The 26,711-nt window shown below is 42.2% G+C and overlaps 1 protein-coding gene across 1 annotated transcript in view; it reads left to right on the top strand.

Annotated features, from left to right (window-relative positions):
• PLCH2 (phospholipase C eta 2) overlaps positions 1–26,711 on the top strand; it is an 80,141-nt gene that overhangs the window by 4,285 nt on the left and 49,145 nt on the right. The window contains exon 4 of the mRNA XM_062614585.1: positions 6,871–7,352. Within this exon, the coding sequence (XP_062470569.1) occupies positions 7,241–7,352 (112 nt within the window). The 5' untranslated portion in view covers positions 6,871–7,240. The remainder of the gene's footprint in view (positions 1–6,870; positions 7,353–26,711) is intronic.

Below are 26,711 nucleotides of genomic sequence, written 5' to 3'. Positions count from 1 at the left end.
TCACCCTTGGTTAGGCACTCAGTTCTTAAATGTAATTTGAAGGGACCATCTTATTTGTGAATACTACTGGAATTTGTTCTTGTTAGTTGTGTTAATTTGTCCAGATCTGAGAAAGTAACTGTATAAATAAACCTGAATAGGCAGTAGGATGAAACTGAAGAGATTTTTTTTGGTAAAGATAGTTACTAAGAATCATCTGAATTTAGTGAAATACATTTATCGTGCATCAAGGTATCTTAGCCTGCATTTGTTACCTATAAAATGACCTGCTACTTCCCATGGTAAACTTAAAATAATCTGATCTTACTATTGACATGCCTTCTCCAGTGTTATATCTGAACTTTCTTTCACTTACTTCTGCTGTCTTGGCTTTGTTTGAGTTACCTTCTGCTCCTGTTGGTACTGCTGCCTTGGTAAATGACAGCAAACCTTCCTGGATATCATTTATTGTGCATACTTCTTAATGGCATATGTGAAATGAGTAGCTGGCACAGGCCATGCATTCAGGATCAGATAATGGTGAAGAAAAGGCCTGTATAACACAGACCAAGTCCTGTTCCAAAAGGCCAGCTATTTTCCCTCCCTGGCCACTGAACTAATTATGTATATGGCCATTTTGTAGAGCATCTCAGCCCAGTGTTTGCTACAAGTCAGTGTGAAGTTCTGGACCTCCACATTACTGCTTAGAACACAGACTAAATCTGTGGGGAATTTCCAAACCTTTTATTCACTGTTTAATCTGCCTTCGTTTTATGGGGGTGGAGTCCTTGCCTTCAGCACATGTAACTGCGCAGTAAAGTCATTGGATCGGTACCTGTAAAAGCGCAGGCTGTGACAAATCTTTACACATGCTGGGGCAAAGTTCTGATTTTCCTTCCTGTTGTTTTCTGTACATCACCATGCGGCAGACTGCCTAAACAAGTGGGTCTGATGCTGCAGTGTTTTTAAGACTCTTGGTTTCTGTTGTTCTGCAGGAGGCATCGCGGCTAACAAGGGAGCAGTGGTAGCTGGAGTCTACACTAGAAAACTTATTTGATTTTTCAAACAGGAATTGAACCAAAATCCTGATGTGTTGAATGAAGAGATGAGAAAAGGGCTCTGGATGGGGAGGTGATGTTTTAGGCTACAGGCTATGTGTCATGAATAACTTCCTCAGGTGCAAAATGGCCACAATAAAATACACTGAGTCAGGTGCATCAGGTTCTGTGGATGAGTATGATGGGAGAATTTTGTAGCTAAGCCTCTGGCAGCTTGAAGAGAGCCTGCAGACCTCTGGGTCTCATTTGTTAGAGTTGTCTGAGCCATCTGAAGTTGGGAGGTCAAGCAGACATGAGGTAAAAGTTGAAATAAGCACTTGGATAATCTGGAAGTGCAGTTTTTCCCTGTATGCACGGACCTGAGTGCTTTATCTGAGTGCGGTTTTCAGAACAGTTGATTCAGAAATACAGTGTGCAACTTAGTTTGGGGGGTTTTTATATACCTGGTTCTGATGTGGCTCTTCAGTTTTCACTGTTCTATCTCATCTCCATTTAATTAAGGAACGGCTCCTGGAGCATCTTCTGACATCTTAATAGTTGCCAGGGAGCAACTAAATTGCCTCAGAAATTAAGAGGGAAATCAGGCTGGAAGGTGAAGTTTTACAAATTAACATTCCTGGGAGAGACTGAAAGTGCTGCAAAACCTCTGTAGTTCCCATCCCCTCCAGGTCCTGTTTGCCAAAGGCCGTTATGCAGAAACTTGCAATACCACTTTTTGTGTTGAATGTGATGTGAAGAGGATGTGTCTCCATTGCTCTCCTTGCAGGACTGGTTACTATAAAATAACTTAAAAGAAGCTCCTCCCTGCCTCTTTTCCCCTTCAATGTGACACCCTCCCAGCTTGTTATTCCAGATTTCCTAGTGCTGGAACATATTTTCTGGAAGTTTTCTCTGCCTCTAACTGAAAATGTGTAATTTGTGTTCCATTTATTAAAAAAAAAAAAGAGCAAGAGCAAGGAGCGGCACCTGAGGAGACAAAGGAAGATGTAGGTGCTTCCTCCTGGGAGGAGCCATATAGCCTGCAGAGGAGAAAGTGAAGAGCAGAACTTTGTGATGTGTTACGTGCTGGTATTTTTTAGTGGGATCGCTGCAAGAACTAAGTGAAGTTGTGCTTGATCTGTTGTGGCAAGGATGTGAGCACACATAGGATTGTGTAGAGGAAACTGGTGTGAGTGTGGCTGGGGATATGTTGTCAGATGCCTGAAATTACCAGAAAGACTTTGCATGAGCTTCTTTGAAGTGCGTCTGATTAAAAATACGGTTTAGCAGTTGTTGTAAACTCACTTAGAGCTGGTCTCTGGCATGTGGATTTGGGTTGTGTGTATGTTTTCTTTGTACTTGGAAATCACTTGGTGGATTTGGTGCTATATGACCTGGCTAGTGAGACTGTGGTCTATGATTTTGGTTTTGGATCATCATTGGTCAAATAGATTAGTAGGGTTTTTTGTCTCCTACAGCAAAAAGGGACCTATGCCACTTCTTCCTGTCCTGTGAGTTTAGACGGATTCCGAATGAGATGAGGTTATTGAAGTAATGTTATTTATTGACTAACAAGGTACCAAAGTCCACGAGGAGGTGGTGAGCGAAGCAGAGCTGTACTTTGACATTTACTGGATTGGGCCCTAAAGACTTGCATCCTTGTAGCGAGTCCATTAGCTTGTGTTTGTGTATTTCACTGCCCTGTGTTTGACAACACGCAAATGGATGGAGTGGTTCCAAGACCCCTTCCTCTAATGGAGAAGGATAATTAGCTCTGCTGTACTGAGTAAAAGCTGCTTGGTTAAAGGTCACAGGCTTAATTCCTAAAATAAATTCTTGCCTCTTTAGATGAGGAAAAAAGACAGCTTCTGGAGAGTGACCAAGACTGCTCCCATCATTGAGAATATTAACAGTGTTAGTCTTGTAGGTGTGTTGATTACAAATGGCATTGGAGCCCACAGTCTGCATCTCCTCTTTAGTGTGACTCACAGATTCCCATGTGCAGGAAAGGCTTAGCTTTTTCAGCAGGAGTCGCGTCCTGTCTGTCTTCTAACAAGGAGACCTTCCTCTCCCTATTCCTTCTCTGAGGCTTTTGAGGCTTTGTAGTCTCTAGTATGAAACTTGCATTTTCAATGTACTTTGGAACCATGCTATTGGATGAGATCTAGAGCCTTCCTTAATTAGTTCTCTTTGCTCTTCTAATGAAAGTATCCACTTCTCCTTTGCTAGTAAGAAATGCAAATGTTCATGAGAGGCAAGAGGCTGCTGTGTGCTGTGTTTCCATTTTCATTTTGGGTAGGTCTGGGAACTGGCTAGCAGCAAGTAAGGATTATGAAACTGAGAAGGGTTTTGACAGTTTAGGATTAGTAGGGAAGGGGATAACAAACACTCTATCTGCTCTATATAGAATTTGTTGCAAATTTCAATTTTGATTTTTGTAAAGGAAATGCTAAAATCATACAACACAGTCAGTATAAGCCTGAAATAAATTATTTGGGATTAATAAGTCTCCTTACATGCATAAGAAATATTCAGTGACATCACTCGGCAAAAATGCAGAGCTCTCCTGCATGTGCAGCCCTCGTTCAAGCTGTAAGGGGTGGGTGAGGAAAAGCTGACAAATGTAAAGTGTTCCTTTTAAGTGGGATGACTGTGTTCTGGGTGTAAGGTGAGTACCTCAGGCTGCCAGAAAGACATCTAATGTCCTCTCTTTTTGACTCTCTTTTCTCCTTTTCCCCCTTACATGTTTCACTGAATCATGTGCCAGAGGAGACCATCTCATGCCAGTTTATTCTGTGCATGTTCTGTCCCTTCGGAAAAAGAATGCTGTATCACACCCTAAGGTGTGGGCTCACCCCCTTCTTCCATAGTCCTGAAGCACACTTCTTTCATTTTGTACTTGCTTTGGATGTGAAGTAACATGCCTGGGCGTGAAAGTTATCTCAGATGGAATTGCCCGGTGAATGGGGTTGCATTCTTTAAAATGAACAGCATGTCACAGTGAACCGCAGCAGAATTGAAAAGCAAATCCCAAATTCAAATGCTTTAAAGTTGGGTGTTTTTATTTCCCATTTGGTAGCACTTTGATCTTTTTTCTATTGATCTGCTTCCTGATCAAGCTGTTCAGGCTGAAGTGATGATTTAGGTTCTGTATGTTTGATCTGCAGTGTCAGTGTATCTGTTCTGGAAGGATATCAGAGCTTGTGTGAGTTCTGGTGGCTGGCAGATGATACCTCCCTGAACACAAAAGCAGGTCTTTGGGGTTAAACTTGAAATACTACAGTGATTGTAAAATGGGTAAAGGGTTGTTAATGGTGTACACAGCTTTTTTTTTTTTTTGTCTGTAAGTGATATCTATCCTGCCTCCAGGGGTTTAAGTCCTGTTTTTTAAGGGAATACAGAACCTCACACATTAGTACTTACGTAGGGCTCTTAAATCAGCAGTCAGTTTAAATCTTGTTCTTGCAGTCTGAACTGATGCAGTTGCTCTCTTTTGGCCATTTTGTGACTCTTGTCAGTGAGCAGTGCTGCTCTCTGAGGGCAGAGTGATTCCTACCAAACAGGAGAAACACTTTCAAAGAACATAACTGATATAGGTCATCATACACAGTCCTCACAAAAGATTTTCCAGGGAAGCCAACTGAGCTGCTGTCATTGACTTCAATGTCTGGCCCCAGAGTCTTGCTCTGAGATTCCAGTTTGAATCCTGCAGTATTGTTAAGGATTGTGTGGTTTTCTGCTGGCTGCCTAGGGTTTCTAGGGACATTCAGCTTGGTGTTTTGGGGAGAGGGGCTGGACTCTAAAAGGTGGGACTGAGTGAAGAAAGAACATCTTTTGCTTGAAAACAGAAGACAGATCAGCTGAGTTACAGCATCACTTCCAGATTAGAAAAAAGAACAAAGAAGGTGAGTTTGACATGACTCAAGACACTAAAATATTGTGAGCCACATCCTCATCCAAAGTAAAGTATTGCAGCTCATCTGCTTTCACTGAAATGATGTCAGTATATACCAGCAGGAGCATCTGTGCCCAGTCTTCCTCACTCTCATGGATATGTTCTTTGGTGTATAATGAGTCACAGTGACTGAACTTCCTGCAAAGGAAATGACCTCTCAAAAAACCCCTAAAGCAAAGAGGTGAGAGGGCCTGGCAAAACACCTACCAACCAATTCAACTATCTGAATGGGAAATGGGGAGATCTTGTCTCATGTTAAAACAGTTTCATCTGTCCTTTGAGCTGTGGCTTCCAGGATTAATGTCAGGGTTAAACATTTAATGCCCACATTCCAGCAATGGCACTTTGTGGCTAAAGGCTATAAAATTGTGGTTAGGAGAAGCAGTGCCCAGCTGACCAAAGCAGAGGATAACTCACCTGCTGTAGGGCCCTGCCTCTCCTCTGATCAAGGACTGGCTAAGGGAAATGCTCTTGAGTGCAGTTTGGGTTTTCTCAGTGGACAGGGTTGACTTAACTCCTGAGAGAGCTTCTAATGTCTAGTCCTGTATTCTTTTAACTAATTCTATATGTGTTAGACAGTGATGAAGGGATACAGTAATGGAGGGAGATGATAGCATGTGCAAGGATGTATATCCAGATATATCCAGCATCTCTGATAACCTGTCACCTCCCTCCCATTTCAATCCAGCCAGTTTGTGAAATCTGTCCTAAACTTGTAATTTTGGTTTTGGTGACTGTGGATGTGCTTTGTGATAAACATGTTCTTCACCAAATGAATTTCACCCTCTCATGTGCCCAAAATTGTTCGAGCCATAGGATACCCTTTGAGATATTTCGGATTTAAATGTGGAAAGGGGTGATTTTTACCAGTACTGAATTTCTACAGGATTAATGTTGCTAAGCACTAGTATCCCATACATGAAGCTGCTGTACATTTGGCTCCATGCACTGGTATTACTTCTTTGACTGATGTGCTCAGAGGAGGTTTTGACAAGATGAGAATGGAGAAGGTGGGTTTGGTGAAAAGAGAGTTATGAAGAGAAAATGACTTCCCAAAGAAGTTGACTGGGGACAGGAAGAGATGTACAGCTTCAGACTGGCAAATGCTCTAGCAGGGACACTGAAATAGCTCAAGCCCCCTCTATTTCTACTCTCTGTAAAGGAATAGTGATGCCTCATTGCCCTCTCTCTTTTAAAATAATGTCAAACTGGCTCCGTGCTTTCACAACGAAACATGTTAGGGCAATGTTTCAGAGCTCAACTTGTAATTACAAACTTAAGGAGACTCCCAAAGATTCAAACAGTTACCAGCACAAGGTAGGATCCTGGGTTTCTGTCTTGTCTGATTGCTGTTTTGGAGGGAGCCTTTGACCTTTCTCTGAGGAAGGTATCCAGCTGAAAGTGTTGGAAAGGTGAGTCTTCAGTATCCAGTGGGCAGGAGATGGGTAAGATAAGGGAAGGAGAAAGTGTGGAGACAGCTGACAGCATGTAAGAGGAGAAGAGAGCTTTAAAGAGCAAGAGACATGACTGAATCACCAAGCTGATATCACAGCAGATAGTTCTCAAAGCTGTCCTTTGGGAATATAGCTGATACATTCACTTATTACGGAGAATGTTTGATTTAAATGTGTGTGTATATATATATATATAGATATTATACCAAACATGAGTAGTTTGGCTACTGGAGAAGTTGCTGCTTTCAAAAGCATAATTTTCTGCGATTATAGAAAATACTGGGATGAGGGAAAGAAGAGTTGGTGCCTTCTACGTGAGGGGCTCTCGGGTATAGGCAACTGCTGAGGTCAGGCCTGTGTATAGCATCTTGCTAAGTTCTAGTAAGTATTGTATAATAAACACTTAAAGCAACTTCCACTATGTAAAGACAATTGTTGTCTTCAGGTTTGCAACACGCAAGAGCCTCTGGGAGATGTGCTGAAGACTTGTGACTGCCTTGCTTCTGGGAAGGGGCATTACATCCCTTCTATCAAGGCCGAGCTCAGCAGTTGTTCTTTCTCCGCACTGATACCATAAATTCTATTCTTCAATGCATGGAATATGTGTCAGCAGGATTAAACCAGGAGAGTCTCCTGAATGTGGAATTCTGGAAAAGGCCCTTGCTGTGACTTCTGAAGTAAGCCAGCTGCATCCTCAAACTGTGGCTTTGTCTCAGACACTCTTATTACTGGACTGAATCTTTCTGCAGATAACCTGTTCTGAAGTACTTTGACTTGGAGCAAGCAGCATAGCTGGGCTGCTCTGAAAGCTTGAGATGGCTCTGACTTCTCCAAAATCTGTAGCAGGGGATTTGGCACATAGAGAAGAACTCATGCTCCACGATGGAAACTGTCTCCATTTCCTGTCTGCAAATGTCATCTCAATAGGTAAGTGAAAGGCTACCATCTTTTTCTCCCAGCTTATTTTTATTGCACTGAGATTTCATATGGGATTTCTAGTTTTCCATAAGTTGTTTGAGTGAATTGTGCTTGTATATTCCTGAGTCCTTTTCATCTGTGTAGTTGCCATGATGACTAGAGTTTGGGTGAAGTGTATGATGTAAGGTCTATGTGTTCAAAAAGTAATGTATTTCCAGTCTAAGCAGGTTTCCAGGTATAAAACCAAGCAGCTGTACGTAGAAACCGTGCTTCTCCTGCTTTTTAGATTTTTCATGTCCAAATGCAGTGGGAACCCAATATTAGGCTGTTTGTTTATTCCTGTCTGTTCTTGACCCCAACAGGCAATGGGTATCTGGTTTAGTTTGAAATTGTGGTTAATAGAAGTTAACACTGTTCTGAAAGAATGCAAGCCTGCATGTTTTAAACTTGACCACTGTGTTTTTAGCTGCCTCACAATGCTGGTTAGCAGAGATGTTTTCCTCTGAGGTGAATTAACTTGAATATTTTCAGTGGATAGCAGTTTGGTGTCTTGCAGCTCCCTTTGCAATTAATATAGACTGGAAACAATACATGTAAAAATTAAGCTGATAAGGCATATAAACACAGATGAAAGAGAAAAAGAATAGAAGTCTGAAAGTCTTGGTGTTTTGAGGTGGGCACTGGAATTTAAAAGGAATGTGTCTGAGTAGTCTTTTCAAGACAGGTAGGCAGAAGACGGCCAGAAGTGTAGGTATGAATGTAGGCAGAAATGAGATCTGCCATTTATTAAATTATTCTCAATCTTATCCCAGTTAAGCTTTGTTTTTTGGGTTTAATTCAGAAGCTAGGAGAGATCAGGATTGTCTAGCAGGAGGAAAGAGGTACAGATTTTCATATGTCTCATTACAAGTTTTATTTCCATAGATCTCTGAAGCACCTTGTGCTGGTCATTGAACCTAAAATAGGGGAAGTCTTTAGATTGAAATGATGTTCTGAAGTGGATTTGAGAGGAAAGAGGATTATAGGAGAAGGGACAACTTGTAAGAAATACAGCATTTGGTCTGTGCAGCCTTCCTAGAGCAAATGTGTGTGTTTGCTGCATTGCTCTTTGGAAGGAGCGAGGTCTGCTGAATCTTTGTGAGACTGACAATTCTTTTTCTTGTCAGAGCAATTCATCCTAATAAGAAAGTGCTGGTGGTAGCTTTGTGTCTCGGCATTCTCTTTTGTGGGTGATTCTGCTGCAGTTGCCCATCAACTGCTCTTTGGCTTTCACCCAGATTCCTTTGTTCAGCAGCACCAAGTGCTCTGAAATATTTTATTGTTTAATCTTGACCAGGTATAGTCTGGTGGGAAAGCAAAATGCTGGGAAGACTGGGAGGGATCCTTGCAGTGGTATGGAGCTATGGAGGCTGTATGAGCAGCAGGAAGACCCAACCTCTTTCTCAAAGCAGAACGTTTTAGGCCACATATTTTAAAAATTGAAGTTCCTATGATAGGATGAGACTGTCAAAGCTAATTGCAACTTTTTGTCCTCGATTCTTTCAAGTGCTTCTGGAAAATCTTGTAGTTGATGAGCCCGCGATTTATAGTGCCTCAGGTTGTGGCTCTGTGCCATGGTGTTGTCTGGATGGAGCCGAGGGATCCAGAGCTCACAGAATTACTATTGTTGTCTGTTGCTCTTTTCTGAGTGTTGACAGCTTGTGCAGAGGAGAATGAGCTCTTCTCTCAGGAAGCTCTGGAGATTACAGATGTGATTTTGCACATCAGGTGTTGACTAGAGATTGGGTGGGAGGAAGGGAATTGTGTAACTGATGTCTGTGGCAGATGAATTTGTGCTACAGGAGGGATCTGGGGGAGGAGGAGCTGGTTGGTTACATCTAAAGTAAAATTAAAAAGTTGATTTAGCCCAAGATTGTAATTGGAACTTTATGTATTCAACATAGGTCTCATTTGCTTGAGATACGTTCTCCTTTACTGCCTATCATCATGAAGCAGACAACACTCACAGTTTTGGCTGGGCTCTCAAATGAACTAATTTGATCATTTTGGCCAAATCTCCAGGAAATCAGTTTGGCTTTTTTCTGGGTTACAATTTGGGCTGATGTGTGTGTATTTTTTTACTAGCATTAATGGGACTGAATATATTTGTATTGTAGTTGTATTAAAAATGGCTCGTCAGTGAAAGTATAACCCATAGTTATATTTTATGCTTATATTTTATATAATTAATAGAGAAGTATTTACAAGCTATGTCCCTGCTCCTCACCTGCAGAATCAACAATGAGCTCTATTTTTTTTTTCCACTCTATTTTTTTTCCCCAGCTCTTTCTCATAAATTGGCATGCAGGGGTTGACAAAGAAAAGTCCAGGAGTTTAGAGGTGACTTAAGTGTATTACATCATTTGTGTGTGTTCTGGCACTGCAAAAGTAAGATGCTGTGTTCTGGTTAGTGATAGATCATACAAACTGACTTTTAGAGCACTGCTTTTTATTTGCAAGATGAACTGTAATTTGTTGCATCCTGAGCAAGCATTGTCCATTATATACTCCTGTACATAAAGCTCTGTCAGAGTGTGTACGTAGGACAAAGTGGTAGGAAATAGCTGGAGGGAGAAAAAGTCTTCATTGTCCTGTGCAGCACTTCCAGCATTCCAGTGTGAGTGGGCCTGCCCCTAAAAAAAAGCTGGTCTGCAGCTCAGGAATCCCTTTGCAGACTTGTGCACAACACCCACTTGCATTTGTTCTTAACTTCCTCCATTAACTCCTTCCATGACTCAGTGTAAATGCTGTGCAGTGACTGACAGCTCTTTCCTTGTTTTGCCTTTGTGTTATAATAAATACTAAGCAACCTGCACAGAAGAGATCAGTGCTGTTGAGTGTTGTCTTGAGTACCCCTTGCTCTCAAGGATGACACTTCAGTTTTATCAAACCTATGCTGTCAAATGTAACATTCCTGCTGTCTCATTTGGGTGAATATATCTGCAGGAAAATTTAAGAAAGGATTGAGCTAGAGAGTGGTATCACTAGTTGGATTAAAACCATGCAGTTAAATAAATCTTCCTTAATTCATTATTTGATCCCATAGTATCATAGCTACTTACAATCTACTTTTGTACCATACTTACTCATCTTAGACAGCTTGGAACTCTCAGTGCTCTTCTGCAGCTCTCAGATTTGTTTCATCAGTTGAGACACAGTTTTCAGAACTTGCTGGTTTTGGAATAAAACATCTGCTTTTCTGTGTAGGCTCTGTATGGATGAGGAATGCGATTGCTATGTGCAAAGGGAATCTGAGTGGAATGCAGTTAACTTTTACACAATTTTGCTGTATAATGTGATTAAATGTTATTACGGCAGCATTGGGGAAGTCCAAAATCAAGGAAGTATATAGCAGATTTGGTAATCCTCTAGTTTTCAAATAGGTTCTGGCATGTCTAGACTCACTTTTCCCTTGTAATCTGATGAAAGTGTTGTGCACAGACATGCAAAATCCTGTTTGCTTAGATATATCATGCATCAGTTTATCCTGGAGAAGTGCTTAGGATGGCCTTCAGGATGTGGCTCCAGTGTGCTGCCTGGCTGCAGGAGCAGTGCTTCTGTCCTGGCAGGGCCATGGAATACCTGATCTTTAAAGGTCCCTTCCAGGCCGACCCAGTCTGTGGTGCAGGTTTAGCTGGAGAGCAGGCACACAAGTGCTGTTATGTGAATTGGTAATAGCTGTCTGAAAGTACTTGAATTCAGGCTGAGTTTGTGTGAAACTGGCCATCATTATCGGTGAAATGTGAACTGGTGGTGTGGTTCTGCTGGTTCTGTGTGTGTCAGCGAATCTGTGCCCTGGATGTAAGATAAGGATTCCTTTGGAAGTAAACTTGTGTGTATCCGAGGGATGGAATTTGTCCTAGAACACATAAATTTAAAGAAGGGGTGTAAACGGGGGGCTCAGAAGTGGTTCTGTGTGTCCTGTACTGGATGAGTTTTCTATTGAGGCTTCTGAGCAAGTGACAAGTTAACAGGATTCACCTCATTTGCAGAAGAGGTGAGAACATTCAGATGTTCATTAGTGTTGGAGACCTGTGATGCAACTGGTACATGTATCTGCAGCTGTGAGGTTTAGCATTCTGTTCAGACCTTGGCACCTGAGAGTAGGTGTCATAGATTAGACAACATAATAATAATACTAGATTCAAAACAGCAGAGCTAAATAGATTGGGATGTTTTTCCACGTTATTGCTTGAGCCAATTTCAGCCTAGAATTTCTCTGAGTTTAGGCTTTTACTGCTTCCTCCTGCAGATTCAGAATGTGACAGGCAACCTCTAGCCAGACTTCCTGGGTTTTAAAACAAGGTTTGCTCTATTTGTCGGCGCATACCTGCAGATAAGCACCCAAACATTTAGGTGGGTGTTTTGCCTGAGAAATCACAAACAGATGTATCTTTTCCTCAGGTGGTGCTGCTCAGGAGTGGATCAGTGAAATGGAGTAACTTTTCAGCTTGTGAAAGGGCTGTTTTCTGTTGTCCAGGCTCATGTAGCGTTCTTTAGTACTGATAAAGTCTTAGAAGAAAAGCAATAGGGAAGAATTTGGCCTTTGAGCTGGGTTATCTCGCAGTAAGACAGACAAAATTGTAAGAAACTGTGCCATTTATGTAGTGTAGTTTATGTTGTAAAGGAGAAAGGATCTTGGATTACTTGGTAGGAGCAACTTCAGTCTTCAGGTCGTTGTGCAATGCAGCAGGTAATAGCTGCTTGTAGCTTGACACTAGAGGGCAGCGGTGTTCTTAATGTCATCTGTAAGTGTGATTAATATATTCCTTTTCTCTGGCTGAGAAATATCCTTTCTTAAGGATATTAGTTTGAATCAAACAAGCTTTTCAAGCATTGCCATTTATCCCAAATGGATTCAAGTGGCAGTAAAAACCTGTCAAGTTTTCTAGATTCATTTCCTTGTTTGGTTGGGTGGGTTTTTGCCTGTTTTTTAGTAAAGTCTCTTGTCATGGCATTCTTGGAGGTGCTGTGCCAAGATGCCTGAAGGTGCTTAGTCTCCTAACTCCTGTCTAGGCACCGACATTCCCACTGAAATCTCTTGGCAGTTAGGAGCCTAATACTATGGAATTTGACACCTGTGAGGAAGCAGAGAGGTGTCTGCTTTGTCTCCGCACAACCTTTGACCTTGGACAGTGATTCTGGGTTAGAATCCTGGAATACTAATAACTACCTGTCTTTGTCCTAGTGGAGTTTTATCAGGATAAATGTGAGGAAGGTTGTGAAACTGAGAAATAGCAATGGGAGCCATGAAGGTGCTTAAGGCAGGCATCTATTTGGTCGTTCTCTGGTGTCAGTAGGAATATTGTGGTTTGGCCTCACCTTTCTTTGCTGTGCACTACTGAAATCATGTGACTGTAATAAAAAGGGGAGAGTTACTTGGATAGCCAGTTTATGTGCTGGCCCTGCTCTTCCTGCTGCAGTCATGTAGTGTAAACAAGGTAAAAGGTACTGGCTGACCTGTGTCACAGAATCAGTGTTTTATGTGTACCGGGGAATAAAATAAAAGCGGTGTAGTACACCTGTAGGTACAGCCATATGCTAGCTTTACAGTGGAAATCTGCATCTCGGATTTCAATTTCTGTAACTTCAAATCATCGGGCCTTGACTTTAAAGTTTGAAAAGGAAAGTAACAAATGGCAGATTTGATGGGCTGTCTTTGCAGGGAGCAGAAATTCAACTCATGCTAGTGTTATCTGATCCAAGCTGCTGTTGTGATGTTAATGGTCTTCTTTTGTGTCACTTGCACAAGAAGTAAAGTTATTTTGCTGAAGTAAAGCCTGAGGCATATGAAGTTTTGTGTGCTGGTGTTAAGAGCTCTTATGGCTGAATGTGGATAAGAAACTAGATCACCTGAATATTACCTTCTGTTTCTTCTTCCACTTCCACCAGAATTTCCCATCTCGCATTTTCTTGCTCTTTCTCTTGTATATGTATTGCTGCCTGTAAAGATTTTGGAAGTATGTAGTGGGAAACGGGACGCTTCAAGCAGAATGAATACTCCTCTACTTGCACGCACGTTCCGGAGTCCAGGATAGGAAGCTTGCTGATTCACCGGTCTGTCTGTATCGCTATTGCCATCTACTGGGGGAATGCACAAATGCTAAACTGGCAGCGAGAGGACAGACCTGACCGAGTGTTGGTTTTACTTGTTTCACTAATTTTTAGGAATCAAACTAATGAAATAAGTAAAACCAACGCGCAGTCAGATGGTCAAAGTGCAGTATGTTTAGATGTAATAAGCTAAGCCCTGGATTGACTGAAGCAGTGCTGGAACAATCAAAAGTAAAGTCTTTATAATGCTGTGAAGGGGAAAAATATGTTTCTTTCATTCATTTAGATGGGTGCTTAGCCTGTGTGTCAAATATGGGAGGGGAGGGATCCAGTGTTCCTCAACAGTTCAAAGATATTAGCATTATCTGTGGGAAGTTCGAAGGTACAGCCATTGGTTGTATCTTGTATTAACTCATTAGTTGAGTCTGTCAATCAAAGCTGCTCAGATGGGTGCTGTAAGCACTGTAAAGGAAAGTTGGGCTCTCCCTCATACATCTTCCCACAATGAAGTGGTTTGTATCTGCTGATAGTCCTGGTAAAGTTAATCCCCCTGAAAAGCACCAAAGGCACATATAACCAAGTGGCTTCTCTTAGTCGGTGTCTTACAGCACAGGCCGTTGTCTGGCTTTGAGCTGCATTTGGAATTTGGCAGAAGGCTTTTTTAAAATCCCATCCATCCCTGACTGTGATACTGTGAAGCCTGCCTGGCTTTAGATGCTGCTCACCTCCCAGAACATGTAAATGCCCTTCATCTACAAGCAGTTTTCTTCTTATCTTTGTTCACATCAGAATCTTATCTGCCAGTTTCATCTGAGGTTAAACTTTTTCAGAGAGAGGAATGCTTTGTTTCTTGAGAGAACAAATAACTCAGTTGTCTTCTGAAGGGAAGTGTAGTGGTTTTCTACAGTTAATTAACTATGAGGAACTGGTTTATGCATGGTTGCCACTGTCTTATAGGCAAATCCAGGGTTCTTCAGCTGCATCACTGGCTATATAGTTAAAAATGAGAATATTCTATTCCAATGTTAAAATTCTTTGAAGGATGCAAGTGTCTGCAGAGCGTGTCGTTCTCCCAGGAAACCACTACTCTGGTGAAAACCTTTGCAGTCCCAGTTGATGATACTGAGCTGGCCATGGGGTGCTGTTACTAAACTGTTTTGTTATTAGAACAGGTGATTGGGAAAAGAGAAGTGAGATGGTCAGCTGTTCCCTGACTGTAAATTCACAGCAAATGAATGGACATGATTCTGTTCTGCTCCCTTGAAAACACTGGAATGTTTAGGGATGAGGGTGACTCCTACTGGTGCATCCACAGTTACTTTTTCTAGAGGCAGTTAATTGGATTTCTTTGCAAATAGTTTTGTTCTGTTATGTGGATGTTGAGGGCTAGAGGTTTTAATACATTCCCTGAAGAAGCAAGCATTAGTTGGGGGAGAATAAATCACTACTGGAGATCTCTAGCAGTTTTGGAAGCTGTTAGTGACTGGGGATCACAGTAAACTTAGAAAGTTCATAGGATTTGTGATTCTTAATTGCTGTGGCATGACTGAAAAGAGACACCTCACACAGTTGTAAGAAGTCATGGCTGTGGCAGTGACTGACTGTAGTTCCTTGTCAAGCAGTGGAAGAGAAAAGCAGAGGAAATCATGAAAGAAGGAACATGAGCATTAAACAGCTGTCACAAAGAATTCCCTGTTGCCTTAGAGGAACAGACATTTCAGCGTCAACTGACACTGGAGATACCAGGGAGGAGATGTCAGTCAATGAGGAGTTAATTGTTTCAGCAAAAAGTAGTTTAGATAAAATCCTACCTCTTTTCTCTCCCCCGCTTCCTCGGGTGTTGTGTACAGTAAAGGAGCTTGTACCATCAGAACACTGACAGTGATTCCTCAGTGACTGACTGAGCTAATAGATGGGATGAAATTTAAACTGCCTTCGCACACGACCAGAGAGAGGGACTTGCAGAAGAGGGAGCAAGACAGAGGGGAAATGCTAAGTGTTTTTTGCATTCTAATGTAGCACTTGAAAAGAGCTACTCTTGTTTCTACAAGACAATGGATGTAGGAAGCCCACCGCAGGAGCACAGTAGGTGGATTTATTTTTATTTTTTTTTTACCACATTCCCTAGAATTTCAGCTAGAGGATAAATTGCACTCCTGCTTCTGAGCACAGTGTGGTTTTTAGTACTATGATAGCATCACATCACTCCTTCTTGCTGCTTGTTCACAGATACTTATTTACCTGTTTGACACTGGTTGTTTAGAAGATAGTATTTTTTCAGACCTTATCAGCACATTGTCATTCCTAAAGCTCTTTAATGTCTAAGCAGGCATGTTTTATTAATTATGGCCACAGTACCTAGAGGAATAAAAAGACTGTTAAGTAAATGAAAATCCATTTTGCTTACTGTGAATGAAATATGTACTGCTTCAGGGAAATGGTCATGCTAAAGATAGAGCAATTCAAGAGTCTCTAGCAAATGTCTTTACTTCAGAGCAGTTTCTGTAGCTACAGGCATTGCATTTAAGTGTACCTTGCAAACTTTACTGATGGAGGAAACGAAAGTTGGCTTTTAAATAAGAGGGGCTGTGCCACAATGCACTAAGCATCATTTCTTAGTGTCATTAATTATTGCTATCTAGAATAGAATCATTATGCAAACTACCACACAGGTCAGATGTATCTGCATTCTCTCTGTGATTATACAGTAGTTCTGCTCTTGTAGGTTATGCTGATCAGTTCTCGTTGTGCAGTTGCTCTTACCTTTGTGGTACATAGCTCATTTGAGACATTAACATGTGCATATTCTCCAGTGGTGTGTTTTGTGGTTCTGTATATGCATATGTCAATGCCATGTTTTATGACAAAGCATGTCTTTATAGAGGACAGTGTTACTTGTATCCTCGTTCTGTTTGAGGATGAAGCTATTGCACCTTTAATGATGGTCATAACACTTCAGGTATCCTGTGTGATAAGCCATTTTGGGTAGATAATTAGTCAGGTAAATGACTGACAGGTAAATTACAGCTAACACATGGAACACCTGTTAAAAGCACCTGCAGGCACTCGGGTGCTGTGCAAACCAGGTCAGAAAATGTTGAATGGGGAGATTAGTTTATTCTGAGCTCTATTGACCAACCACTTTGCTGTCTTGCAGCCTGCAGTGCTACGTCTTGTGTCTTCTGTGCCCACAGAACAGTGACCTTAGGGATGTTCTTCCAGGGAAACAGTTCCGTTCTTGCATTTTTGTCTGTCTGTGGGTTTTATATAACCTTCCCCACACTCCTCACATGAATTTGCTATTTAGATGCTTGTGATTAATCCTGCTCTGGAAGAGCTTCTTTAATAGTGCAAGTACCAGACTCAAGCTTCTTGTAGACAGGTGGGGTAGGGACGAAGTCTGTATTCTCTGCGTGGTGTGTCATGGCCATTATGTCCCATAAATGTAGTTTTGTTATTAGAGTGACTTTGCCAGTAACTACCACCAGAGAGTGTGTGCTGGGTCCTTTACTGTCTGATTTAGAACCTGGTTTTCTTCCCTGTTGTGAATTCAGGTGACTTCGTGCAGTTTGCTGTTTACTTCTCAGTAAAAGCTGCCAACTGACCTCAAGTAACATCCACCCTGCAGACTTCCCACTTCAGTCAGAACAAAGTTTGAGGCAATAGCAAGTTAGAACTGTGAGAAAGTTGTGAAGGTCTCGTGCTACTTAGTGTTGTGAAACATGCCATGTAACCGATAATTTAGGGCAGAGAGATGATGCATTGACAGCTGTTCCGTTCATTTTTATAATGGAGAGGAGGGGATGTAATGGCATTTTGCTGTTTTCAGGTGCGCAGGGGGAAGGTAAATCCTGGATCTTCTCGAAGGTAAGCAGCGGAAAGGCAAGAAGCAAAAGTCATAGGTTGCAGCAGGAGAACCTTGAACCTGGCTGGGTGGGGACAGGGTGGAGAGGGACCTTAGTGAGCTGTTCAGGAGCTGCCTTAGGGAGGTGTGAAATCTCCAGGATGGAGGATTTTGGGAAGGCAGCAGAACAAGTGCAGAGCAAGCTGATAGAAAGCTGGCCCGTTCACCCTGCTGTGAGCACCGCCTTACCCAAGCTTGCCTTAGTTCAGCATTTCTGAAGAACAGTACTGTAAGGTGATGCTCTTAACTTATAGCCCAAAGTCGACATTACAGTAGAAATTATAGAGTAAGATCTGGAATCCTGTTTTGCACCTTCTATATTGCATCTCTGCTGCACAATGATTCAGGAAACCTATGAGTTTCCTGAATGCCCATGGAATTTCTCTGTAGTTTTGACAACATAACTCTTGGATGTTACAGCTCTTGTGAAGTTTAACTAAACTGAGTTTGCATCCTAGTGCTGCTTTTGTGTTTAGCCTGCAGTGTGCCTGTGTTTGTGACTATTTGTTTTTAAAATAGATCAGGAATAGTGGCCATTAAACAGATTGTCTCTGCTACATCTGCAGTGAGCAATGTGATGTGTATCAACAGATGCAACCTGCAGTGTCCTAACTTTCCTTACTCGTCCATCCAGTGTCTGGGAAACAGCAGCTCCCAGGTGTAGCTCAGGGAATTGCATTATGGAGTTCTATCTATTTCTGTTATGAAGTCTTGCATTACGGGCAATTGGTACGTTGCTGAGGAGCTGGGGCACCAAGATTGGATGTCATAGATTTAATTGCACAACAAAACACAAGCTAGGCTGTACCAGACTGCAAACATTTCAGACTAAGGGGTCATCTTGGCAGTGCTGCTGTTCAGATGCCTCCTGAAGCTTTGGCTTGTGCCAGTTACATGGTAATAGTAGAAAGTAGTTTTTCCCTTCTGTTTGAGAACTGGAGGAATGGCAAGTCTTACTTCATTAATCTACAAATATCTGTATACAGTGGCTGAATAAGGTACACAAGCAGGCTTAACATGATTTGGTTTGGTTTTTTTTTTGCCATATATTCCAAACACGGCAGGCCTGGGAGTAGGAGGGAAATGTTCATGGTTACCTTGTTTTCTTCTGGAACCGATGCTGGAGATGCCTGGTGGATAAAGCCTTTCATTGTCGATAAACCCTCTCCCTGAAGCTGCAATGGTTCTTTCTGGGTTTGCTTCTGTCTGGATCAATGCTTACAGGTGGTAGGCACTTTCAGTGCCTTCCCATGTCTGTCTTGGAGGGAAACTGATTTGATTTCATCCAAGGATGGAACTCATTCTCCCTTCCTTCTCTTCGTGACACTAGGACACTTCCTTCATCCTTTGATCTGTTAAGGAAGTTTTGGTTTGTTTCAAATTCATTCCAACATTGATCTAACAGGCTTTGACTGGATGTTCCAGGAATAAACCTCGGCTGTTTTATGTGGAGATGCAGCCTGATACAGTCTGGTAATTCCCTTTTTCCTCTTTCCAAAGGTATTGTTTTGAAATACAGTTTTGCAGCTGTATTTTAATGCAGATTTTTTGCCTGAAGCAGCAGTAAGAGCTCTGCATAACAGAAACTATGAATTATTTGCACATGTGATCACAGATTTGCCTCATAATGAGCTAAGAATAATGAAGTTTTATGATCTCATGAGGCATAGCTGTGTGGCTGTGGGTTGGTGAGGTGGATACTGTCAAGTGCTGTCGCTTGTCTTTATTCTCATTTCCTATCATTCAAAGCTTATTATAAGCGTAGGAACTCCCTCGAGCAGCTCTTCATCACCTCTTGCTTTATTTGCAGGCTTTGCACTTTCCAATCACACCAGAGCACTCTTTGTCAGTGGGAATTAACTGCCCATGTATTTCTGGTGAAAACTATTACTTCCCTTGTGACCTTCTGTCCCAGTTCCCAGTTCAGACTGATACAAGATAGCGAAGACCTTTGATACCCCTGTGCTTCCAGCAAGTGTTTCATTTAGGGTTTCATTCTTTCCCTGCATTTCTGGGCCAGCTTTCATGCCGTGCCCCTGCTGTTTAGCCATTCACGTTCGTAAGAGGTTAGTTCCAACCCTTTTAAAAAATAAAGCCCAGTTGAGGACAAACCTGATCATAAAGCTTTGATGCTTGCTGCTGGAGCACACGATTCAAAGTTTAGTTCCCTGCAGTTCTCTCCCCTCAGAGGAGTCTCTTCACTTACTCATACATTATTTAGCTGGTGATTTGAGTAACAGATGTGAATGGGGGGGCATTCATAATTGATTACCAAGAATGAGCAAGCCATAGCCTGTGGAAGTGAGGACAGGCTGAACACACTGGCGTGTTGAGGACGGCGGGTTCCTTAAAGAAAGAGAAAGGCTTTTTCATGCATGGGACGTTGGTCACCTTAAGCTGAGCTTTTAGTAACAGGGGCTGATCCTGGGAACTTCGAAGGGCTGTGCCTGGGAGGTGGGAGCAAACAAAGTGGGTATGGCATGTCACTCAGAACAGTGAAGCTGCTGTGTGCAGACTGGGTTTGGGTGCTCGGACTGCCTGCTAAAGTAAATGGAACTCTGCTTTCATTTAATTAGCAGGAAATAGCTAAAAGGGGCTATGGGAGTTAATTTAGCAGTGATATGTACAAATATGTATGTAGAGGCTTAATTTGCAGCAAGCTCCTGTGTCAGGCTATGAATTGCAGCATCTCTGTGACATTTGGGAGCCAGCCTGAATGCATGTGTGTGTGACAAAGCCTAAACATGTGTCTGTGGAACCCTCCTATTAGCTCTGTTGGATCTTGGTTTGGGTATATGCAGATATTTCTGTCTCCCATCAGGAAGTACTGGAAAAGACCATGTTTTAACTTCAGGTCTCAAAGCAGCTCCAGAAGAATTTTATAGTAAGCATCTAAATTGGAGATGTTGGAGTAACCTGAATGAAATCACTTACTGGGCTCTATGGAGCTTCCCCAGATGTGAAATGTTTTGTCAAGTTGAATATCTTTTGGTTTGTTTCTCCTGCCAGATTAAAAATGATCAAAGAAATCTGTTTGTTCAGTTTGAGAGCAAAATGTGCGTATCTTTTGGTTGTTTTGAAACCTCTCATCTCATTTAGGCTTGTGTGTATATATCTGTAATATATACTAGATACTACTCATGTGCTTTTTAAGTCAGTAACTATTTTGATGAAACAAAACACTTTGATACAAAGTACATGTATTATTTATTTGGATTATAATTCATGTTAACCTGCCCAATTTCACAATTCTCTGCTCTATCTGCTGTCCACTGGTTTCGGGTATGTGAAAGAAGTGGTGTGAGATGACCTAAGCAAATATAGTTGTTACAAGGCATTGTGAGTTACATCAGAGTGATTCGTGTCAGCAACTCAGGGGTCCTAGTGATCATTGCACTTTGTGTGGAGATGGAATTCCTTGTGATCATTGTGCTATGTGCAAAGGGTATGATAAGTGTCCCTGTCAATACCATAGTGAGGAGGAAGAAGAAACAAGGGAGTAATTCCCCTGGGTCAACCCCAGTATTGTGCAAAGAAATGTTTTGTTCATTGTTTAAATTGCATGAACGTTCTTGGGGGGGGGGCCGTAGGTAACTTAGAGGTATGTCCTGTTACAGAACGTTGTGAAATCTGTGCGCTGAACAAATAAACACATAAAGAGTGGAATTTATGGGGGCTAAGATGGCAGTCAGACTTGTGCTAGACGTATTTCTTCACCCGGAGACAAGACCCCTTCTCCACACCCCCCCCCTCCCCGGGTGGAGAAGCCCGGGAAAAGATGACAACAGGATTGGCTGAAACCCAAGAAGCCCAGGAAACCAAAAAGTATAAGAGACTATGCCCAGAAATTCCCCTCGTGCATCTGGGGCAGAGCAGAGACTCCCCGGCGCACTCAGCGCTGCTTGCTTATTGTCTCTTGATATTAATTATAATAAAAATCAATTAAAACAGATTGGCGATATTAGGTTTTTATAACAGCATGAACTGAGACTTGTAACCGGAGCAGAATAAATATAATTGCTTTAAAAAAGGGAATTTTGGAACAAAAATGTCCAGGCCCATGTCTTACATCTGCCTGTGCTGGCCTGCATTGTTTCATGGCTGAGCCTTTGGTCCTTTTCAGGAGGTGAACCAGTCTGGCTTTGGCATGCTTATTGGTTCTTGGAAAGGAACCTGAGCTTCATTCCAGAGTCTCTTCCATTTCCAAGTTTCAGCCCATCTGTGAGAAGCAGCATTCAGAGTTAGGAGCTGCAGCACAGGTCTGTTTCTACATCTGATATTTTTGCAGAGAGCAAATGGTAGCAGTAGCACAAGTCTGACTTGACAGGCACTGAGGCACAATCAGGGTTTTTTTAGTGCAGGGTTCTATTAATAAATAACAAAGATTAAAATATTGCCACTTTTAATTGTTTGATGAGAGTATGTGTGTTAAAAACAACATGTTGCCGTCTAATTTTACTCTGGAAATAGAATTAGTACAGTAATGGCTATATCTATGCATAGGCTATGTGCTACAGCAGTTAATAGCAGCATCTTCTGTTATCAGGGTTTGCCTTTTAAACACTGAAGGAGGACAAAAGATATTCTCTGAGTAGGGTATTGCCTGGTACCTGAGCACCAGAAAATTACAGCTGAGGGGAGACAACCACCCTGAGCAGGAATTGCCATCCTCACAATGCCTTCCCACCAGCACAGCGGGAGTGACCTGTGGAAGAGAGTGAGCCTGAGAGGTTATAGGCAAGCTTATGTGGAAGATGTCACGAAGCTGCTTATGGCTGACAGGGCAAATGAATGCAATTACTTTCTATAATAAAATGGAGCTGGTATTTTGTGGTGGCAGCCTCTGAGTGACAGCCAGGAGCGGGGGGAAACGGAAGGGGAGCTGTAGCTGTCTGGAACGCAGCAGAGCTGCAGGATGGAACTGTGTTACACAGCTGAAATTTCACATCTCTGCATCTTGCAGAGAAACCTAATTTTTTAAATCTCCACAGGCTTCCCAGAGACAGAAGATGCTAATTTTAGAAATGTGGCAGCTCGTCTCCTTCCCCACCCCCTTCCATTTGCTGCCAGGATGCTTAACAATCCAGTAAACAGGCTCTGGGAACAAGGGGAATAACCTCAAGAGCTGAGGTGCTGTCCTCTTGTCGGTGGCATCTTGGGGATGGGCTTGTCCCCTGCCTCTGGGTCCTGAGCTTAAAACCAATTTAAAATAGAAGAGTAACAACTGAACTGTCAGTGCAAAGGGGTAGGTAAAGGTGTAGTACGGAGGGCTACAGCCTCCTTTCACTGACCTGATTAATTCTGCACCAGTACTCAGGGTAGTCTAAATTAAAGCATTGCATAAGAGCAGCACTTAGAAGTAAAGAAACCAGCCCTAAATTGTCAGCTAGGGTTTGGATATCTCATTTTGGGTCTTGAGCTATATATATGGAAATTGCACCCTTCTCCGCATAGTATCTGAGGGAGTTTATTATAGGTTACAAAACACAAAGCACATGAGAACAACTGTTTTAAAATGTCTTTTTACAGTGCAAAAAGGTGTGTTACCGCATCTTAGTAAACATCCAGAGTCCAAGTTAGTGCAGCTGGGGAACCCTAATCTCCACATTCTCTCCTGGTTTCCTTGTGCAGCTGCATCTTCATCCTCTGCTTCAAACTGGTGTGTGAAAAGAAAGTTTTGAGAGTATTTCTCCAAACCCAGCTACGTTGGAGCTGCAGCTACCTAAATACGAGGCCTTACAATGAAAAGTGTTTGGTTCTCATTTTAGCAGCAGATCTACTGATCTGAGCTAGAATTGTCATGATGAAACTGAATTTATTTAAGACTGTCCAGTGCAAAGTACCCGCAGTTCCCTTTGGCTCACAAATGCCCAGCACTTTTGGAAACTTGCTTTGTTGTAACTGCTCTTACGGGCACTTGAAGCTGTGTGGGCATAAATAAAGCTATAGGAAAACATTTAAAATTAGGCATTAATTGTTACTTCAGTGTTACTAAAGGTTTTCTGTTAGACCTCCACAAGACAAATGTGTCTTGCTCTTTCGTAAGCAGGAAATGTGAGGCAGTGCAGTGTTCATTACATTCAGAGCACGTGGATAATAAATCTGCTGAAATTGAACATGCATCATAATTTCAAACACCTTCAAGTGTCTAGAAAGTTTAACAAAGCGTGAATGCTCCAGCTACTTGGTGCTTATGCAGAGCAATGCATCTATCTCTTTCAGTCTGTTTGGAACAGGGGAGCAGAGTGCAACACAGCTGCTTTTTCTATATGCAAACATACACTGTGTTCTATTGCTAATCGAGACTGGCTCACTGTGGTTTGCAGCGCTTCGTGGCTCAGTGCCTGCAAAGTGCAGCTCTGCTCAGAAATCCAGGTCATGGTTGTGACTGGAGGAGTTACAAGTTTTGATGCTGGGGACAGAATTTGCTCAGGACAGGTTTCACTTCCAAGACCTCACTACGCACATTGCATCATGGATGTCACCTTCTCAGGAATGAAAATGTGGACGGTTTCTTTGCTCCGTTCCTGTCTCTGGGTACATTGTGTCTTGTCCCAGCACAATAAAGGTGTAATTTATCACAGAGCCCAATATTACTTGTCTCTGTTCCTGATCTCTCTCTGATGGTGCTGTCATCTTTTTGCTTTGTGTGTTGTATTCCTTATCTGGGTGCCATAGCCAGCCCAGCAGTGGGGGTTCTGAGAAGCTGCAGGAGAGCAAATGCTTACTGTAACAGTATCATTTGCTGGGGAAACTGGTCAATAATCCAGGGTTGTACTAGTGACCCCAACTTAAATGTAGAAGCTGCTTTGTGGCCTGCAGTGAACAACATGGGGTTTAGAACAGTACTTTGACATCAGCTGGTATAATGGAGAAAATACACTTGCAGCAGGAATTGTTGAGAACTGCTTTTTATACAGTCTTAATTGACAAAGGGGCAAACTGTGTTCTGAGATCAGCAGAATGAGGAGCTGATAAATAAATAAACAAGCCCATGCCATCATGAGTCTAGAACAATAGAACCTCTTGAGTAATGAAGGTATTGGAGCTCCAGAGGAAAGACCAAACAGCTTCTAGGGGATGCTTGCGCCTTAGATAAAAAAATGAATGATGAGCAGCTTGCAGATTACCAAACACTGACATAAAGATACTGCAGCCCTAATGGTGGTTTTAGGCATTGTTGCTTCACCTGGAAAGCTGGTGGTACAAATGAAAGTCAGTCTGCTTTGTGTCTGTGCTGGTGGGATTCAAGAAGAGAATTTGCCCTGTTGTACCTGCAGAAGGGAAAAGTGGTTTTGTTTTCTGTGCTGAAATGGGACTGAGGACATGATAGTTTTGGGGTTGTGATGAAATGGGACTGAGGGGATCCATATTCAACTTCCTGCTCACTCAGTTCTGAATGAATCAGAACTTATAGCAGAGCCCATTCTCAGAAAATCCTGTTGGATTCTGGGATTTTTGGGCAAGAGGTGTAGTCTCTGTGGGCCTCTAGTATTCCATTTATGAAATCAGATTGTGATACGTTCCTAACTCTTGGAAGTTGTCAGTGAAGTTTGATGAAGCTTTTACATGTCACATTACACCTGGGTGTAGCACAGAAGGTGCTAACATGACAGTAAGTGAGGCTGTAGGCACTGGGCATATGAACAGCAGTAGCTTTGTTCATCTGCCTTAAAGCAAAAGGTAAAGAATCACAGCATCTTAATTTATCGTACGAAAAGTCACAAAAGATGTTAATGCAAAGCACTGAACATTAATGCAAAGCATCACGTTATTTGCAGCACATTCAATGCCAGAAAAAAGTGCCTTTTCCCCTCTATTTCAGTTGAAAATGGAAAAGGTATTGCCTTGCAAACTGGGATGGTTCTGATAGGAGCCTTCAAGTAAATTGCTGTTTCTTTTGAACAAACTGTTGGAGTTTGTTTTTACTGGTTTTATCCCTCACAGACAGGTTTATCACAAGAACTCTCCCTGGTACACGGTGTCCTGCCTTCTTTACCTTCTCTCTGCAGAAAGCTCATGTAAAGGCACCGAAGGGATCTGGGGAGTATTTCAAATTACAACAAAAAGGAGGCAATTGTATTTCTGTCCTAGATGGTGCAGCCCCATGGCATCTTTGGGTGCAAGGCTGGAAAGTCATCATCTCACAGGATGTTGTTTACTGTAGACTGAGCAATAAAGGTGTGGAAGGATCCTGTATTTGCTGATCTGGTGGTGTCAGTCCTGTTAACGGTGTGTAAACATTTGGTGGTAAAACCTGAATTTGAAGCTTGCCAGCTCCTTGTGCCATGAAGAATAGTGATGTTGTTCTGTGTCTGGCCACCTGCTGCTTTCTCCTGTGGCAAAGAACATCGGTAGCTATGGGAACAAAAACTTAAGAACAGACACCCACGTGTGTTGAAGTTGATTTATAGAAGGTCTTGAAGTGATGCCATGAATTATGAGGTACAGAACTATCTGGTGTGGAGTTCGATGGCTGTCCATGAGAGCAAAGTAACATTGCATTGTGCTTTAGTGCATCCTTGGGAAAGTAGGGACTGAGAGAATTCCCCTTTCAGCCCCTTCTTAGGACTTAAATCTTTGGGATGTGATAGCAGCACACCACAAGTCACTCTTCTGCTCTGGATAACAGGACTGGATTGCTTGGGATGAAGAATGAAGGAATTGGGGCATCCTCTGCTGTGTCCAGTATGGACCTGCCAATGGTGTAGATGTGTTCCATGCTAGCATTGTGCTTGCCAGACTGTTACTTTTTCATTTGCTCTGTGTCTTGGCCAAGGTGTGAGGAATAGATGGTGTTGAATGGGAGGTTTGTCTCGAGGTGATGCACTGAGCCTAGCCTGTGGTGTGACAGCTTCCTGGCCCTGTATTCCCCACAGAAGTTGTCTTTGAGACATTTCCTGGGCTTCAACAGGTACCCCTCTGCTCCCTTAGGATTCAGGACAGGGATTTGCTGATAACCTGTACTTGTCTACAGCAGATAAGAACAGTGGCACAGAAATGCCAGCTACTTTTAGGATAAACCTGGAACATTCTGTTAACTGCATTGCATGATACGTTGTTGAGCAGTTGTCACTGTTAAGAGAAGGGCTTGTTGGTCCTCTTGAGTCCAAGATTTATTTCAGGAGAGACAAAAATGCAATCAGAAAAGTAATTTTATAAAGAGACTTTCTGATAACAGTATTGATACCTGATATGGGTATTTGCCCTTATAAGCATATATTAAAAGTGCAGTGGATGCAATAGGAATAACCCAAATGTGATGTGGTGTAAACACAGGATGCCCCAGGAGGCTCCTGGAACAAGTGCTCCTGAACTGATTACTCAGGAGCTGGTATCCCAGGGGACACAGGGAGTGTTGGAAAGGAGGA

This window comes from Pezoporus occidentalis, unplaced genomic scaffold (assembly GCF_034315485.1).
Source record: "Pezoporus occidentalis ecotype Australia unplaced genomic scaffold, CSIRO_AGI_Poc_V1 ctg176, whole genome shotgun sequence".
In the NCBI taxonomy this organism is placed as follows: domain Eukaryota; kingdom Metazoa; phylum Chordata; class Aves; order Psittaciformes; family Psittacidae; genus Pezoporus; species Pezoporus occidentalis.
Note: the sequence above shows the minus strand (reverse complement) of the source record. Positions and strands in the feature narration are given on the sequence as shown.